At 41.7% G+C, this 17,210-nt stretch overlaps 1 protein-coding gene across 2 annotated transcripts; it reads right to left on the reverse strand.

Moving 5' to 3' along the window:
• Window positions 1–220: 220 nt before the first annotated feature.
• On the reverse strand, window positions 221–16,813 carry cenpf (centromere protein F). 2 transcript variants are annotated; one of them, XM_076299663.1, is made up of 20 exons: window positions 16,780–16,813; window positions 15,883–16,081; window positions 15,220–15,416; window positions 14,869–14,981; window positions 14,655–14,746; window positions 14,319–14,553; window positions 13,105–13,307; window positions 12,766–12,891; window positions 12,522–12,650; window positions 12,306–12,428; window positions 12,004–12,139; window positions 7,615–10,985; window positions 5,297–7,399; window positions 5,044–5,187; window positions 4,752–4,883; window positions 4,297–4,458; window positions 3,801–3,975; window positions 3,129–3,575; window positions 2,727–2,881; window positions 221–825 (listed from the first exon to the last, which is right to left on the reverse strand). In XM_076299663.1, exons 2-20 carry the CDS (start codon window positions 16,042–16,044, stop codon window positions 631–633), a joined length of 8,400 nt encoding a protein of 2,799 aa, XP_076155778.1. In that variant the 5' UTR covers window positions 16,045–16,081; window positions 16,780–16,813; the 3' UTR covers window positions 221–630. The 2 variants fall into 2 exon arrangements, with proteins under 2 accessions (XP_076155778.1, XP_076155777.1); XM_076299662.1 differs by having other exon boundaries at window positions 222–825; window positions 3,129–3,578.
• Between the last annotated feature and the right edge of the window lie 397 nt (window positions 16,814–17,210).

Genomic DNA, 17,210 nt, shown 5'->3' on the forward strand with positions numbered 1-17,210 from the left:
ATCCACAGCACAGAGCCAGGCTAACGAAACGCTAGCGATTGTTGCAAACGTGTGTATAATGGCAGAGCCGGCGAAGAAGCAGTGAAAACCCTTGACGGAAAACGCAAAGAAAAGGAAAACAGCTTCAGACCAAGCGAGGGGGATTTTCGTAGAGAAAAAGCATCAGGCTTGCCTGGTGTCCCTTTAAGGGAGATAGACCAGCTCATGAGATACCACTATGAGAGGGCAGGGTTGGAACGGACTAGTGCTTTATGCACTATAAGTGCCTGTGACATTAACCATTAAAACCCTAAAGACAACAGGAAACTATTTTGATGAAAATCATTAACATGTTTACTTAAAAAAAGATGTACAAAATTGAACAAATCTACAAAATTTAATTAGAGCATCATCTATCTGTACAAAGCAGTGTCTAATAATTATGTTCATCTAGTCAATGTTTGTAACATCAACAGGTTTAGAAAGTACGGACAAACACATACATTTTTACTGAAAGGTGAAAGATCAACAAGGGTGAGTAATTATAAACCTTATCATGGAGTGTAAAAACTTGAGTGAATGAGATGAGTTAAAGTATGATATGAATGTGACCAACACACACCCATGTACAAAAGATCAGCGATCAGCACATTACTGCACGTGGCAGTTCTCATCCTGCCTGGCAGGGGTGGCTGGTGGTCGGTGTTCGCCGTGCTGGCTGGAGGCTCTGCGGGAGCTGCTGGAGCGTCTGGTCTTCCTCTGGTCTGCGCTGACCACAGGGCTCTCCGGTCCCCTGGGCCTGGGACTGTTGGTCACTGAGGACAGGATGCTGGAGACGCCTCCAGTCTGAAGAGATGAAGAAAAAATTGTGAAGTTACCCTGTAAACCCATTTTTTTCCATTTAGCAGACATTTTATCCAAAGCCACTTACAGAATGAAGAAAAACATTCAAACTAGTGTGGTAGTAGGAAAAAGTGGTAGAAAGGAGGTAGAGGAGGGAAGTGTGTGTTAGCGATGTTTACATTGTGGCGATTCACCATTTTTCAAGTAGGAAAACGTAAAGTGTATGTACACTCTCTTGTAGTCTTGAGTCAATGTGCACAATCAGATACAATAATATTTCAATAACACATATTTTTTGCTCACTTCTTTATAACTTATATGTGTGTCAACTTTCCAGAAGCTATATTGAAACCATAACCATTCTGTAACCATCACCAATGACTCAGACTCGAATGAGCCAGATGAAGCAGGAAGTCATTTTATGAATGGAGTGCCACTCAGCGATGGGAAATTCACTTAGAGAAGAATGGGACTGGAGCTTAGCAACGCTTGAATGATTCCTGGAATTGGCACGTTCCGGGGTCGTCAGCAGAGAAGTCTGAAATTGGTTCTGACCCAAACAGCCAGGAGCCTCATCTGCCTGAATGAACCTGACCCACTGTGCCCTCACCGAACCTGATGGATAAGCCTGAACTTGGGCCGACACAGCACCCCTGGCTAACACACGGCCCTGGTGGACCCCGGTCAATTAAGGGGTGGGGATGGAGTGGGGGAGCAGAAAGGGTGAGAGCCAGAGACCCCATCTAATCTAAGCAGCCTCGTTGAGCAATGCTTTCCCAGAAAGCCATAAACCCCAAAGAGATTAAGTTATTCTCTGTGTCAACACGTGTGAAAGGGGGGAACTCGTACTGGTTTACTTTTCGATTTCCACCACACTGAAGCTCTACAATGGATGTTCCCTTGTACTCGGTCCCTTAAAATAAAAAAAAGAAAAGAAAAACAAAAACAAAACCACCAAAATGTTTGAGAAAAACAGCTTGGGTCAAGTGGGGAAGGTGTGAAAGAGACCTACAGAAAAGGGAGGGACAGAAATAACTTTCTCTCCAGAGTTAACCCCATCATGTTCCAAATTGCAGGTATTTCAAAAAGGCGTGTATGGTGTATGAGTATGAGTGTGTGTGAGAGTGTGTGTGAGTGAGTGAGTGAGAGAGAGAGAGAGAGAACAATACATTCTATTCAGACCTGAAGCCTCCCATCTAAGACACAACGTTTTCCCACATAATGAAAAAAAGAAAGAGCCTAATTTTCTTTCCATCCATCTCCTCTGATTCGGAAAAAAAGAAGAGAGATTTATAGGAGCGTGACTTCAATGAAAAACTCACACGTATAAAGAAATAAACCTAGGTCAGCCTGATACTGGCAAGCTTCTTATGAATGGACTTCAGCCTCCCTTAAGTCCATCTCCATCATGAGTCCCTGAGTCGGAGGGATAGCTAAAGGTAGAGTGACCCAGGTTAAGATGACCTAACGAGAGCCACGAAGGAGAAGCTAAGACTCACCCCCCTTTGGTCTCCCAAAGCAACACAGAAAATGCTCTCCTTAGCAATGACATCGTGCTAATGCCACCCCACGACTATCTAACACATCAAGAGGTGCTGCTCCTGGCACTGACAGGAATGCGAGTGTACGTGCGTGAGGATAGCTCAAATCGACAAATTATGCGCATCAAATGGATCTCATTGATCTGTAAATAAAAAGACACGCTCTTCTTACGGGAGTTAACAGTGTAGAATTAGAGGCTTTCACACAATTGTAAACGTGCTATGACTGCGATGCTGAGGCTTTAAAAGCCAGAGCAAAATGCAAAGCCGCGGTGGTCAGGCTCTTGTTGAGAGAGAGAGAGAGAGAGAGAGAGAGAGAGAGAGACTCTGTGTGTGTGTGCACGAGACACATGCAAGACTCACTTCTTGCGAACTGCTGTCCTCTGCTGGCGGTTTTGGGCCACATGTGGAGGGGTCGGCCGGAGACCTCCGGGCAGCCAGCCGCGGGCTGGACCTCTGCACTGCTGTCCGGCGCATGATGAAGGGACTCATCTCACCCCTGGGGATGTCAGCAAAGCCTGAGTAGTCACAACAGACAGTGAGCGAGAGGAACAGGAACAACAACAACAATATATATTTAAGACACACAACTGTTCAAAGAGCAACTTTTTTTCCCTGAATAAACAGCAGGATTCTTAAGTACTGATGCAATCTTTCATCCTTCACAATATCACAATAAAAGGAAGGTATTTTTGAGCCGCATTTCAAAAGAATGTGACCTGATGCCACAACAGTGTTGCTCCAGATCAGTTTAAATTCCAGCACCTTTCATTACACGGTCGGGCAGTCCCTCAGGGCTAAATGGCTCCTCCTCCAGGCGAGGCTGGGGTGTCGCTCCTGCCCTCAGTCTCTTGGCGAGATTCTCCAGTGCCTCCTGGGCCTTGATCGGGGTTTCGGCCAGCGCCCTGGGCCTCTTGGCCGAGGCTTGTCCATCCGGGTCCTTTCTGCCAGTGGGCATAGTGTTCTCTGTGTCGTTACTCTTACTGGCTTCTGATTGGGTGGCACTGGCTGATGTAGACTTCCTGGCCTTGCTGGTGAGCTGCTTGAGCTTGTTCTGGAGGCACTCATTGGCCTCCTCCAGCTTGTGCACTTTGACCATCAGGCTGCAGTAGCGGTCCATGCTCTCGTCTGCCTCCTTGGTCTTCTCCTCCAGAGCCTCCTTCAGCTCGTCCAGCTCAGCCTTCAGGTCTTCATCACTGCCGTCACTGTCAACTGCTAAAATAATCAGAAACAGATTGCAAACTGAAGCTTTCATTTAATTTACCATAATTTCCCAATTATAAATAACACTTTATACATACATTTTGCAAAATGTCTGCAGCCCTGAAGTTAATACTGGGGGTCAGTATATTTACAGGAATACATTTCTTCATTCATCTTTCTGATAAAAGCACGACCCATCTACTATAGCTGTCTTGATATTTCATTGGGCTCTACCTTGTTTCGGTGAGCCCTTCAGGCCTGTGATGACCTCTCCCTGTCTCTGGTTCTCCTCCACCAGGGCTTGCTTCTCGCTCTCAAGCTGCTTGCACGACTTCATCCACAGGTTCATCTTGCTGAGGATGCCGTCCCTCTCATTGGACAGCTTAGCTATTTTTGAGTTCAGCTCATCCTATCAAAAAGTAGCATAAATGCACTATGTGAACTTAATGACTGGCAGAAGGACAGGATAAATGCAAAACAATCTAACCACCCACACACTTTTATAAAAGCATCACTTGATTATTCTCTTCTATTCACATATAGAATGCAGTATTTGAAGATATGGAGATGTTTAATTGAATAATTACAATTCATAGTTGTACTCTGCTAATCAAATCAGCTAAAAGTGCAACTTAAGGATAGCCACACACACACACACACACACACACACACACACACACACACACTATAGGTCACCAGGCTTTCTCTGGTATGAGGTGGCTGGGCTCACCTGGGTGGGTTTGCACAGGTCATGTTGACTCTGCAGCGCTGCTAGGGCAGATGTCAGCTCCTGCTCCCTGGCCCGCAGGCTGCTGGTGTCAGATAAGAGCTCTGTGGCCTTGCTCTCGGCCGCCGCCATCTCCTCCCTCGCGGCCCTCAGCTCCTCCACGTGCTGCACGAGACAGTTCAAGTTCAGATCAAATGGCATTGATCGAAACAGGAGTTTAGTCTTGTACATGGTAACAATTAATGGCAAATACATTTGACAATGGAAATGCAAAACACAGGCTAAACACATGAGGATGAAAAGTGAATCATACAGAATAAATATATTGCACATATTACATATATTGTACATGTATGTAGATTTTTTGTTGAAAAAAAAAAAAATGGAGGGAATTGCATGCCTAAAAACTGATGTGTAAAATGCAAAAAAACAAAAAGCAACAACACTTGGTCACTTGCCTGTTGCTGAGCCTGTTTCAGGGCATCTTCCTGTCTGATTTGCCTCTCCTTCATTTCAACAAGAGTTTCCTGTATTCCCACCAGGTTTTTTGCCAGTTCCTCCTTCTCCCCTGCCAATGTTTCTAAGGATAGCTGAACAAAGGCAAAACAAGTTCTATATAAATGGAGCAAGACAAACACTGCAGTAACACACAAATTACTTCTGAAAGGCAAATCAATTGGGAAAACCAACAACACAGAATAGATGTAAACACACAGCAAGACCCTAAAAAGAAAGCATTTAAATTCTTACTTTATAGTTCAGTGCTTCCTTCTGACTCTCTTGAAGTTGAATGTTGAGTGAGTTTAGGTTTTGCTGAAAAACATCTTTCGCTGCACTGCCTGCATTCTCAAGTTGGTTCTGAAGATTCAAGTTGCTTTCTTGTAATGCATTCATCTAAAAAGCAACATACAAATAAGCACTTTAAAAATTATGAAGCATATGAAAACTTATGACAAGTAAAGTGAATTTTGAGAAGTACTTGTACATTTTCTGTCATACACACCTTTTCAGTGAGCTCTGTATTCATCACCTTTGCAGCTTCTAGTTGGGTTTCCAGTTGCTCAACATTGCTTTGGAGGGAAGTAGCATTGATCCGCAGCGTTTCGTTTTTAACGGACTCCGCCTGTACCTTCTCCTCCCACTCTACGGCGACAGCCTTCAGATGCTCCCTTGCTTCTTCCCACTGTAGCCGCTCATCCACCAGCCCCCGCAACTCTGCAAGTTGAGAGCTCAGCTTTTCTTTCTCCTCTTCCCTCTCGCTAATCTCCTGTTGTCTGAATGCCAAGTCATTCTGGAGAGATTGGTTCACTGACTGTAGGCTGGCCTGTAGCTCTTCAGCATTCTGAAGTCTCTGCTCAAGTTCCTTGTTTGCTGTTTGTAAAGACAAAAGTTGACGGGTTGCATCTTGTTCTTTGAGCTGTGTGGTTTCAAGCTCATTTCTGCAGGTCTGAAGTTCGCCCTCAGTGGCACCAAGTCTGGACTGGAGCTCACCAACAACAGTCTCCTGGTTGACCTCTGCATCTTTATTGGCTTGTTCAGCACTAACAAGCTTCTGGGACACTTCCTGCATGGAAGCCTTCATTTCTTCAATTCTTTGGAGGAGCTCCTTTTCAAGTCTGTCCTTCTCTTCTTGAAGGTTGCTCAGTTCCTTGGCCATTTCATCGATTTTCGCAGAAAGAGCTGCCTTCTCAGCTTCAAGCTCTTCAAGTTCTGCTTTAGCAGTTTCTGCCTGCAGGACTGCTTCCTCAAGGTTCTGTTCAGAAATCTCACTTTCTCTCTCAAGCTTTTCAATGTTGTCCTGCAGTGTGTCAGCCTTCCTCTGGGCAGCTTTCAGGAGCTGACTCATGTGGTTCTTCTTCCGTTCATCCGACTCGATGCGAACCTTCAGTTTCTCAATTCCAGTTCTCATTTGGGCCACCTCTTCTTGAGTGGAGTTCAATCGTGAGGCAATCTCCCCTTTCTCCAGGAGGGAAGACTCGAGTGACTGAGAAAGTTTGGCGTTCTCTTCCTGCAAGGAATCAATTTTTGATACCATGCTCTCAGTTTCTCTAAGAACAGTGTTCTCTCCATCTTTTAGCTGCCTAAATTCTGTAACCATTTCAGTTTTCTCTTCTTTGAGGGTTGCAATATTTTGCTCTATTAACTGCACTTCTTCTAACAATTGTTCTTTTTCTTTGACAAGGATATCAATTTTGTTGGAAGCCTCCTCTAACTGTTTCTTTCCTGTATGAATGTCCTCTTCAAGTATTTTTATCAATTCTCTTGCATCAAGATTGTTCTTTTCCAAAATGTCAGCCTTTTCCTTCAACTTCATGAGGGACTGACTTTCACTCTCCCTCTCCTCTGAACATGAAAAGAGCTCTTGCTTCAGCTGCCCTCTTTCAGTCACTGCTTTATTCAGTTCTTGTTCAAGAGAAATGTTAGCTTTTCTGCTCAACTCAAGTTCAGTCTCTAACTTCTGCATCTGCTCCTGCATGCTCTCAAGATCAACCTCCATGGACAAAATGTGTTTCTCCAAGTTGGCCTTCTCTGATCTGGTTCTTTTCAGTTCACTCTCAATCTGGAGGAATTTCTCATCCCAGCCACCTTTAGAGTGTTCTAAGTTCTCCAGCATCTCAAGTACATCTGAGAGTTGAGAATTTGAGGTTTGTAGCTGCAGCGTCAACGAGCTGATCTCTTCAGTCATTGCCTCAACCTGAGACTTAAGCACCTGTTTCTCCCCAATGACAGAGGCCAACTTATCAAGGGATTCTGAATTCTCCTTAGCCAATTCATGGACTTTGTTCTCCATCTCCTTACACAAATCTTTTCGCATAGCCATCTCAGTGGTTAAAAGTTCATATTGAGCGTGCAGCTCCTGCAGATTGCCCTCTTGCCTTTTAATTGTGTCCTGATTTGCCTGTAGTTCCATCGGTGAGATTTCTTGTTCTTTAGGGTTATCTGAAACGTAGTCAGTCAAGGGTTTTCCAGCATTATTATTCACTGTCTCTGGAGTGGTGGATTCATCCAGAGAACCTGGGGCATCAAAGAATTCACCATCATCAAACTCTTCCTCCTTAGGACATTCCTCTTTCATCTCTGCTGGAGAGGAATCTGCTGTGGCTGTCTGTAATGAAAGGATTTAACAGATAAAATTGATTAAAAAAACAAATTGATGAATGCATACAAATTCCATGTAGAATTTACAGACCAACATATCTAACTCAGTGTTTAACAAACTTTTTTCTCTTACGGTACACCATTTACTATGACAAAAGTCTCACGGCACACCACTATGATATTTAGCATAACCATAGTGGAAAAGGGCCACATGTGGCTTACCTGTGAGACATTGCCCTGGTGGTCATCTGGAAGCAGAGACTGTGAGGCGAGGTTTAGTTCTTCCATTTGTTGTCTGGCCACCTCTAGCTGTGAGGACAACATCTCAGTGTGCTGCCTTTCGTCTACAAGTTTTGCCTCCAGGTCAAGCTTGACACTGTCCATTTTTTGTTCCAAGTTCTTTAGTTCAGCAGTATGCCGACATCTGAGCTGTTCCAGCTGAACCTCTCTTTGTTCCTCAAGGGTTCGGACAGCCTCTTCAAAGGCATTGGAGAGTTCCTCTAGCTCTCGTGACTTTAGCTGCAACTGTTCTTCAACTGTGCTATGACCATCCTCTTCATTCCCTGACTCAGATCTTTCAAGAGCTTTAGATTCAGTTTCTGAATTCTCATGAGTTGAACTGAACAGTGTGGGGAAACTGTCCTCAATAGGAATGCTGGTCTCCAAATTCTCAGATTGCTGGGCCACATCGTTTTCTTCCTCAGCATACTCCTGTTGGATTGCATCGTCAGAATTCAATGACCGATCTTGGTTCTTATTCTCTCTAAGCTGTTCAATAAGTGACTGCTGTTCTACCACTTGAGACTGCAGCTGGTTGTACTGGTCACTGAAAAGAGATTGCTCCTTCTGCAAAATGACAAGCTGTTGGGAGAGTTTTGTGTGCTCTTCTTGAAACTCTTTATTTTTCACCACTGTGTTCTCCATCTGTTGTCTTGCTTGCTCTTGGGCTGTTTTGAGGGTCTGTGATTCATCTGTAAGATTTTGGATAACTTCTTGAAGACAGTCATTCTTCTGCTTTAATGAATCTAACTCCTCAAGAGCATTCTGGTAGTCCTTTTGAAGTTCCAGCAGATCTTTTTCTACTTTGTGTTTTTGTTCAGTCAGACTGTTATGGATTGTCTCAATATTTGTGTGTTTACATACTTCTGCCTCCAAGGCCATTTTGAGATTTTCATTTGCGATTTGCAAAGACTGTAATTCAGAGGTCAAGACTGAATTATTGTGTTGCTGTTTGTGGATATCTTCCAAGCTTGCAGTCAATTGTAAGATCTCAGTGGTTTTTGTTGATAGCTGCTCTTGAGCACTGTCCAGTGCCACTTCCAGGTTGGATCTTTGAGCTTCACTTTTGTCAAGCTTTTCCTCAAGAACACTAACACTGCCTTTAAGCTCCTCAATCTGGGAGTCAAAGGAAGTAATGCAGGCCTCGTTATCTTCCAAGTCCATCTGGAGCATTTCAAGCTGGACTTTGATTTTGTTCATACTTATGTTCTTCTCTTTCAGTGCATCAGATGCCTTAGACCTTTCCATATCTGCCTCGCGCAACTGGTCTTTAAGTTTCTGAATCTCAAAATGCTTGCTTTCTTCGTTGCTCTTAGCTGTATCCAAAGACACTCTCAATGTCTCCAGTTCTTGTGAATGTGACTGGAGCAGTTCCTGTGCAGACTGTTTACAACTTGACATCTCCTGACTGATCTGAACATTGGCCTCACTGACTTCCTTGAGCTTGGAGTTACTTACTGCAAGATCCTCCTTCAGCCTGGACATCTCAGATAGCAAACTGGTAATTTTGTTCTCAACTTCTGCAGCCTCCTGGCATTTTTCCTGGAGCTGAGTCTTAACAACATGCAGTTGTTCCTTCAAATTCTTGTGTTTTTGAAGATGTTTTTCCAATTCAGCAACATGAGCTTCAGCTGCTTCTGTGAACTTTTCAGAGCGTTCTTTAATTTCTGCCTCCAGTGATCCAATCCTGTCAATTTTCTCTTCCAAACTCTTCTCCAAATTTGAATTTAGATCTACAACAGTATCATGCTGTTTTTGAATGGATTCAACATTGCTCTTCAGCTCAACACAGAACAAATTTGAAGCCTGAAGGTCAATTTTTAGAGTCTCAAGCACTCCTACTTTCTCTGTAAGCTCAGCTAATATTTCTGAAATACGATTTTGTAGATCTGCTTTTTCCTTGCAAACAGCATTGTGAACTTCTGACATGGTCTGATACATTGCGGACAGATCATCCTTTTCTGTTTCTGCTCTTTTGAAGTTCTCGATCAACTCAGCCTTTTCTCGCTCTAGATTGGATATGTCATTTTCCACCACACTGATTTGAATGTCAAATTTCTCCATTGTTGTCTTTTGAGTCTGTAATTCCTCTACAGTTTGTTTGTGGGTTTCTTGTAGATTCTCTAATGCTAGTTTGCTTTCTTCTGCAGCAGCAGCAAATTCAGTGCATTGATCTTGGAGGGCACTAAGGGACTTTATCTGCTCAGTCAGGGCTTTCACCTCATTCAAAAGCTCTTCCTCCCTCTTTTCAGCTTCAGAAATCTTCTGTGTAAGATCTTCGTTTACTTTAAGAAGATCTGCATGTTTTGACTGCAATTCTGTGCTCAACCCTTTCTGGAATTTCAGTGCAGATTCAAGTGAGGTGACTTGATCCTGCAACAACAGAATGTCCTGTTCACATTTCAGCAAGTTCAGGTTTGCTTGCTCGGCTTCATTGACTTTTGCAACCAGGTTCTCCTCACACTCCTTCATCAGAGTGCTCTTTTCCTCCTCAAACCTTGCTAATAGCTGCTCCTGCTCAGCATTTGAATGCGATGCATTCTCCTGGAGGTGGGCAATTTCATTTTGATTAAGCTCGATAATGGAGTCTTTAGATTTGGCCAAATCACAGGCACTTTCATACTGTGCCAGCAGTTCACTATGAGACTGTTCCATCCTCTCAGTCTTGTTATTCTCCACTTGAAGTTTCATTTCCAGATCCTTCACTTGGTCCTGGAGCATTTTTATCTGCACCATAGTATTCTCAGCTTCCTTGGTATGCTTCTGACCGGCCTCGTTGTATTTCTGAACCATTTCATCATACTTGCAACTCTTCTCTTCAAGTTCCATGCACTTGTTGAGAAGCTCACCTTTGAGGGAGTCAATCTGATTCTGCTTCTCTCTGTCTAGATCTTGGAGTTTCTGCTGGAGACATTTGTTTGCACCATCCAATGTCATTGAGGTTTTTTCCAATTCATCAATTTTGCTCTGCATCGTATTACGATCTGATTCTACATTTTCAATCAAATTACCCTTTTCATTTTTCCACTCTACGATCTTTTCATATTCCCGCTTGACCTCCTCAATTTCATTTTGCTTTGCTTCTGTGGTCATTTGAAGATCATGCTTCTCTCTCTCTAGTCCCTGAAGTTTATTCTGTAGCTGCTCAACTTCTAACTTTTGTTTGTTTAAGTCTTCTTGACATGACTTTTCCTTTGCCTCCAGAGCACTGAGAGATTTTTTAAGGTTGTCAAGGTCTTGAGAACTGGACTGGCTTTGACACTCTAGTTTTTTGTTAAGGGCTTTCAGTTCTTCAGTCTGAGCTTCAGTTTTGGCTGTGGAACAAAAAGTTGGGGTTGGACAGGTTAATTTCAATACATTTAGTAACTATTCATCTCAACATTTTCTGTACAATTTATTTATTTACATATATATATATACATACATACATACATACATACATACATCAGGGTTCCTACACATTTTGCATTTCAAAATTCCATACTTTTTCCATACTCAAATTTCCAAACTTCTCGGTAGATTTTTCTGACCATATTCTCGACATTGCGGCCACTTCTGGTTTGGGATAACTCGGTGAAAACAAAGGTATGGACAACTGAAGTGAATTAAAAAATGACACTTAATATTCGTCCATTTAGCTGGGTCATTTTTAGTTGTATCTTAGTTGTATCATAGTTGTAACTTGACGATGGGGACTGACAGTTAAGCTACACAACAGTAGGAATGGTTCATTATGACCTGAGTGAAGTGATTAGTACTGCAAATGCAATAGTCTGGAAACACAAATATTTCTCCATACCCTTGTTTCTTTTTTCCATACTTATCCAGACCTGGAAATTACTAAAATCAAATTCCATACTTTTCCAGGTTTTCCATACTGCGTAGGAACCCTGATACATACATACATACACACACACACACACACACAGCTGGTGGAATTAAAGTAGACTGGGACCAGGTGAACTTATGAAAAGGTTCAGTGACAAAGTGTGAATCTACCTCAAGTAATACAACAAAATGCAAGGGAGAGAGAGAAAAGAAAGGTCCATCATATTACCATAACTAAATATCAAGTTCATTTGGGGGAAAACAAGTGCCATTTCAGCTGCTGTGATTTATTTTTACTTAATCAAAAGTTTGGTTTGATTAGATTACCTGGAATATACATTAAAAATACTTTTTTCTTGTTTTTGTAAAAATGAGAGTTGGAGCTTGTTTTTGCAAATTAACTCTTCTTATCTTCACCATTACCAGCTCTACAATGACAATTTAATTTGTACAATCTGATTATGAACATTAACAGACCCACCCACCCATCCAGACACACCCTACCTTTTAAGTCTTCCACCATGTTACGGCTCTGCTTAAGGCTCTGTTCACTACTTTTACATTCTTCTTCAAGTTGATTCAGTCTTTTGGTTCCTTGTTGCAGTTGACTGCTAAGGTTGTTGTGCTCTCTTTGCATCTCCTATGAAGGAAAGATAGATGAATAGATAGATAGATAGATAGAGATAGAAGTAAGATAAAGAATTAGACACCACAACCATGGGTATTTGCCTTCATCCATCCAAAGAAGATGCATTGGATAAACAATAATGGATGAAAATAATTGAACAAGCGGGATAAATACGTACATCACATTTCTTCTTAAGCTCCATTTCCTTTGTTTGACTAGCCTGGAGTCCCTGCTCAGATTTGAAGAGCCTCTGTTTTAGTTCTTCCAGATCTTTCTCCAAGCGATTCTTCAGTGCAGTTACCTTTAGAAAAGAAACATGTTAAGTTTGAGCTTGGATGTCAGAGCATAAACAATTCACTGTGAGGATATGTCAGGATCAAAGTTAGTTTAGTACCTTATCAACTTCCGATTGCAACATGTTGCATTCTTTCTTCGCTTGCTGGATCTCCTGGCTCATTTTAGTTTTTGTTTGATTGAACTGCTGATCCAAAGCTTGATGGGAGTTTTGCAGGTGAGCAAGTTCCTGTAAAAGGGAAATGAGAAGAGAAACCACTTAAAATATGCATAATCCAAGACATTTCACATCCAAGAAAACCAAAAACCATTACCAATAATTTTGTAATGATTAAGCTATTTACTTTTTGCGACTCTTTCTCCTGGTCTTTGATCTTCTGCTCCAGGGTCCGCCGTGTGCTATCAGAGTTGTGCCTTTGGCAGTTCATCTCTTCAGTCACATGCTTCAATTTCTGTTCCACTGATGTACACTAAAATGAACATACACAACACAGAGTGAATTTCTTTAAATCATTCAGTGTTATTTAGACCATGTACAGGCCTATACAATAATATTCAGTGCAATAATAAGCATTCATTTTGAATAGTCAAGTCAATGTACATTTGGAACAATGGTCAAATGAAAAATAATATAATACAAATATTAATTACATTTACAGTGAAGATGTATTTGCTACTCTTACCTTTGCCACAGCCTGCTCATGTTGTGTTGTCATTTTAGCCAAGTCATCCTTTGACTTAGTCAGGGCCCTCTCCTTCTCGGCAAGGTCCTTTTTAGCCTTGTCCAGCTGACTTTGGGTCTCATTAAACTTATTCATCTGATTCTTGATGTCCTTCTCCTGTGCCTGAAGACGGTGCTCCAGCTCCGTGACCTTAATTTTAAGATCTATGAAAAAATTATATAAACATGTTTACATAAACATGAACATTTCTAGTCATACAATGAACATGCACAATATCATATTTAAAGGGACACCAGGCAAGCCTGATGCTTTTTCTCTGCGAAAGTCCCCCTCGCTCGGTCTGAAGCTGTTTTCCTTTTCTTTGCATCTTCAGTCAAGGGTTTTCGCTGCTTCTTCGCCGGCTCTGCCATTATACACACGTTTGCAACAATCGCTAGCGTTTCTTTAGCCTGCCTCTGTGCTGTGGATGAAGGATGTAAACTGATCCTGCTTCGGTCGGCGGGTACGATACACTGAACTTGCAAGCGGGATATTCTTCCTACAGGCAGTAGGGGCGGGCGAGAGAGTCTTCATTCGCCCTGTAATGAGTCATTTAACCATATACCGACTCACGAAGATGAGTAACACGAAAACGTTGCCTGGTGTCCCTTTAAGTTATCAAAAGGAGAGGCCATGGAAGTTACAGCACTCTCTATATAAAGTGTCACTAGGATAAAACGTTTAATACTCAGATCAAGGCACAAGTAGGGCAAAAGGGATTTACAAACTCCATGTTCACCAATCGAGAAAACCATGCAGGCACACAGTATATGTACACATAAATGTTAATATGATGTACTCTCCCATTCAACTAGGCAAAATATGAAGTACTGTGTTCTGGCTTTGACTACTTCAATTTACTCCCCTTGCTGCAAACTGTTTCTTTCTGTTTTGTTAACTTTTACTTATTTTTACCTTTTTGCACATGTTTAACCTACATGCACAGGGCAGTGTGTTTATGACACTCAAATGTTCTTTGGTATTAGTAAAGTATTTTATTTATCTTATCTTACATTTCCAAAGCCCTCTGTAAATAAAATCACTTATGAGAGCAGCTGTGATTGCAGAGCTTCAGGATTATTTGTTTGGAAACACTTTGATCAAATGTTTGGGCATACTACACATGTATTACACTCTTGGCAACATTATAAAATACTTTTAGGAGACATACAAACCTTGATTCAGTGCCTTGAACTGCTCCGCTTGCTGGACGTTTCCGGTGCTGTCTCCCTGTGCCCTAAACGAGCTCTGCTGGCTCTGCCGCAGTGGGGTTTCCTCTGCGTTCCACATCGTGCTGGCCACGGCGTTTCTCCTTTTGGAGGGTGTCTGCTCCTGTTGCCATGGGAATATGGAGGAACCAGTCTGCTGCCGTGCAATGTCCTTGTGACTGACGGACGACTGGTTCAGCAGCTTCAAGATGCACAAACAAAAGAAACAATTCAAGATGAGTCATGGTAACAATAGAGACCATTGCTTACCCCTTCAGAATGAAAATACGCTCTGGGGCTTACTTTGACTTGTAGGACTTTGAGCTCAGCTTCTAGTCTTTTCCTTTCCTCAACTTCATGGCTGTATTTTTCCTGAAGCTCCTCCAACCTTGACTCTGTAAGGCAAATACAAACACAAAAGGACCAATTTTTCAAATCAATTTCATGTTGCGACTCTCATTAGTAATGTGATCATGCACCTAAGCAAGGCATCATGAAGTAGGATATAGAACTGTACCATGTTGCCTATAGCTTGGAGTAGCAGGGGCAACAAAGGTCTTCTGCGGAGTACTGTATGGCTGTAGCTCACTGCTGTTGGAGCTCTGAGACCTATCCAGTTCATTTTTGTACCTGTAAAGCAAACACACATATACATATGTTCAGGAAAATAGTACATTGACAAATATGAAACAAAGTACATTTTAGTAATTATTATAAAAATTAGTATTTAGTAAAAAATGCAGAGGTGACATTTTAGTCATTATTTGCCTCAAATCCATATTGGAGTCCAAATCCATACAGAGTATCATTGTTTTGAAATAAACACATTATTGTAAAACACTAACACAACACTTGCATGCTCACTCACTTTTTGAGCTCTTGTTCCAGTCTTTCAATTTGTTTCTTGCTGGTGTTCAGCTGACCTTCCAGGAAATTCACCTGCTGCTCCTTGACTTGGAAATCATGGCTAAGTTTCAGCCTGGCCTTCTCCAGGTTGTCACATGACTCAACTAATGACTGATTCTCCCTCTTGATAGCAGCGGCTTCACTTTTTTCAGAGTCAAACTAATGTACACAAAAGAAAACAGGGACTCAGACATCTTGCAAAGGTATCAAGCTGGGGCAACTTTTTGAGCAATGCTGCTGTGGAATGATACCTCACACTCCTAATATTCTGATGGGACAATTGTTTATTTCTGATTATTCAAAATTCTCCAGATAAAATTGTGTTGCTAAATATCAGTGAGAAATTCCCCAACGACATTGTTATTGTAGTCAGGCAAGTTTACCATTGTATCACCACCTTTACGGTGGCAACAGTTTGTTATGTTTTTATGGTCTATGTTTGCCCAGGTTGTTTTTGTTGCCGTTTTTGGCTGGGCTGTCCACAGAGATCGCGGTTTTTTACAGTGTTGTTTACAGCGGTTGGTTAGGTGATATTTGCAGTAAGTGACATAAAACGTTTTAGCCTAAAAAAACGCATGGTATCGCTTAGAGCACCTTATCCGTAATGACAAGAGAGTGGACCAACCTTCTGCTTCTGTTTCTGAAGGGCTGCTTCCAATGATTCCAACTGGAACTGTTTCTGTTGTCGTTCCTTCTTTAGTTTGTCCAACTGGCTCTCAAATTCTTGTATCTTCTGAAGGGCTTTTCCAGAAAGACCATCCTTCCACTCTTCCACAGCCCAGCTCATTTTGATTAAAATTATACTCTACTTACACCAGCATAGTCTTCAGACGAACAAGTAAAACATCACACCAATTCAAGCTATGTAAACACAAATGAACATTTGATTAGTTTGTATTAAGTTCTAACATTACTATCAACAAATATGATTTCCCAATGGACGTTTTACTGTCAACAAAGTAAAATACCATTAACAATGAGGTCTTTTCGGCACTGGACCGTACAACAAATTTAACGTTAGCTACCCCTCTTGTAAAGCTATGCACACAAAGAACCTTCTACCCTCTCTGTACAAAGATCAGCTAGACACAAACGAACAGTTAATTGGCTGCTAAACGAAAACTGATTAACTGAACTTATGGCAATACGACATCGATTGACATAACCTTAGCCGAAAGCGATTTGATACAAGGATATCAACACGACTAGCATGGTTTAAGTTTAAGAGCAATTTGCAACGTTAACTTATGGTTGTCTTAACGTTAACTGATCAAAGTAGTTGCACATAATTGAAGGCAAAGCAAGTTATCTTTATGTAGCTGCTAGCGACAGCTTGCTAACGTTAGCGATAGCAATCCTACAGCTACTTTTAAATATACTATTTGTATCATAGCAGACATCCACCACCACAAACAGAAAACAACACAACAAGCTCGCTAGCAAGAATAATGTATTCATAAAATATACGTATTTGCTTGCGTTGGCCTCACGCTAGGATTTCAAAAAGCGCACAACATCCTACCTTGTTTGAAAGCAGTCTAAATCCATGTGTGACTGAAATAAACGATTCAGTACACAAATTTCAAAAAATGTTCTTTTTGTCGTGATCCACAATCCAGTCCTGTGATTGGTGCTTATTTTTTAAAAGAACTGTTCTTATTGGATGTGTCAATGACGTCATCAAAATCTCTATTTTGATTGGACAAAACATTTAAATCTCACCCCACCCATCGCGGTCTTTCTAAACTTTTGGACTCCTCCATAGTCCGCAACGGTTTGTGCGCATTTACAGTGTGCGCCTGTTTTAAGTAATCTCAATGGTAAGTATTATTAGTGCAACTCTATAATGCAAATGTACAATTTACGTAATGAGGACATGGAAGTGCTATGGATGGAAGATCTTCAAGTTAAGCAGTTGACATGGTTTGCATTTTTTTTGTTTCCTGGACCCTT

Source organism: Alosa pseudoharengus, unplaced genomic scaffold (assembly GCF_046254945.1).
Source record: "Alosa pseudoharengus isolate Yale_2024_CS ecotype anadromous, Long Island Sound unplaced genomic scaffold, YU_APseudo_1.1 YU_APseudo_1.1_scf_22, whole genome shotgun sequence".
In the NCBI taxonomy this organism is placed as follows: Eukaryota; Metazoa; Chordata; class Actinopteri; order Clupeiformes; family Clupeidae; genus Alosa; species Alosa pseudoharengus.

Excerpts from the sequence above, each read along its gene's own strand:
- cenpf (XM_076299662.1), bottom strand. The coding sequence starts at position 16,044 with ATGAGCTGGGCTGTGGAAGAGTGGAAGGATGGTCTTTCTGGAAAAGCC. Across the intron at positions 12,892-13,104 it reads ATGAGCAGGCTGTGGCAAAG|TGTACATCAGTGGAACAGAA; the intron begins GTAAGAGTAGCA and ends TGTTCATTTTAG. Across the intron at positions 12,651-12,765 it reads AGGAGAAAGAGTCGCAAAAA|GAACTTGCTCACCTGCAAAA; the intron begins GTAAATAGCTTA and ends TCCCTTTTACAG.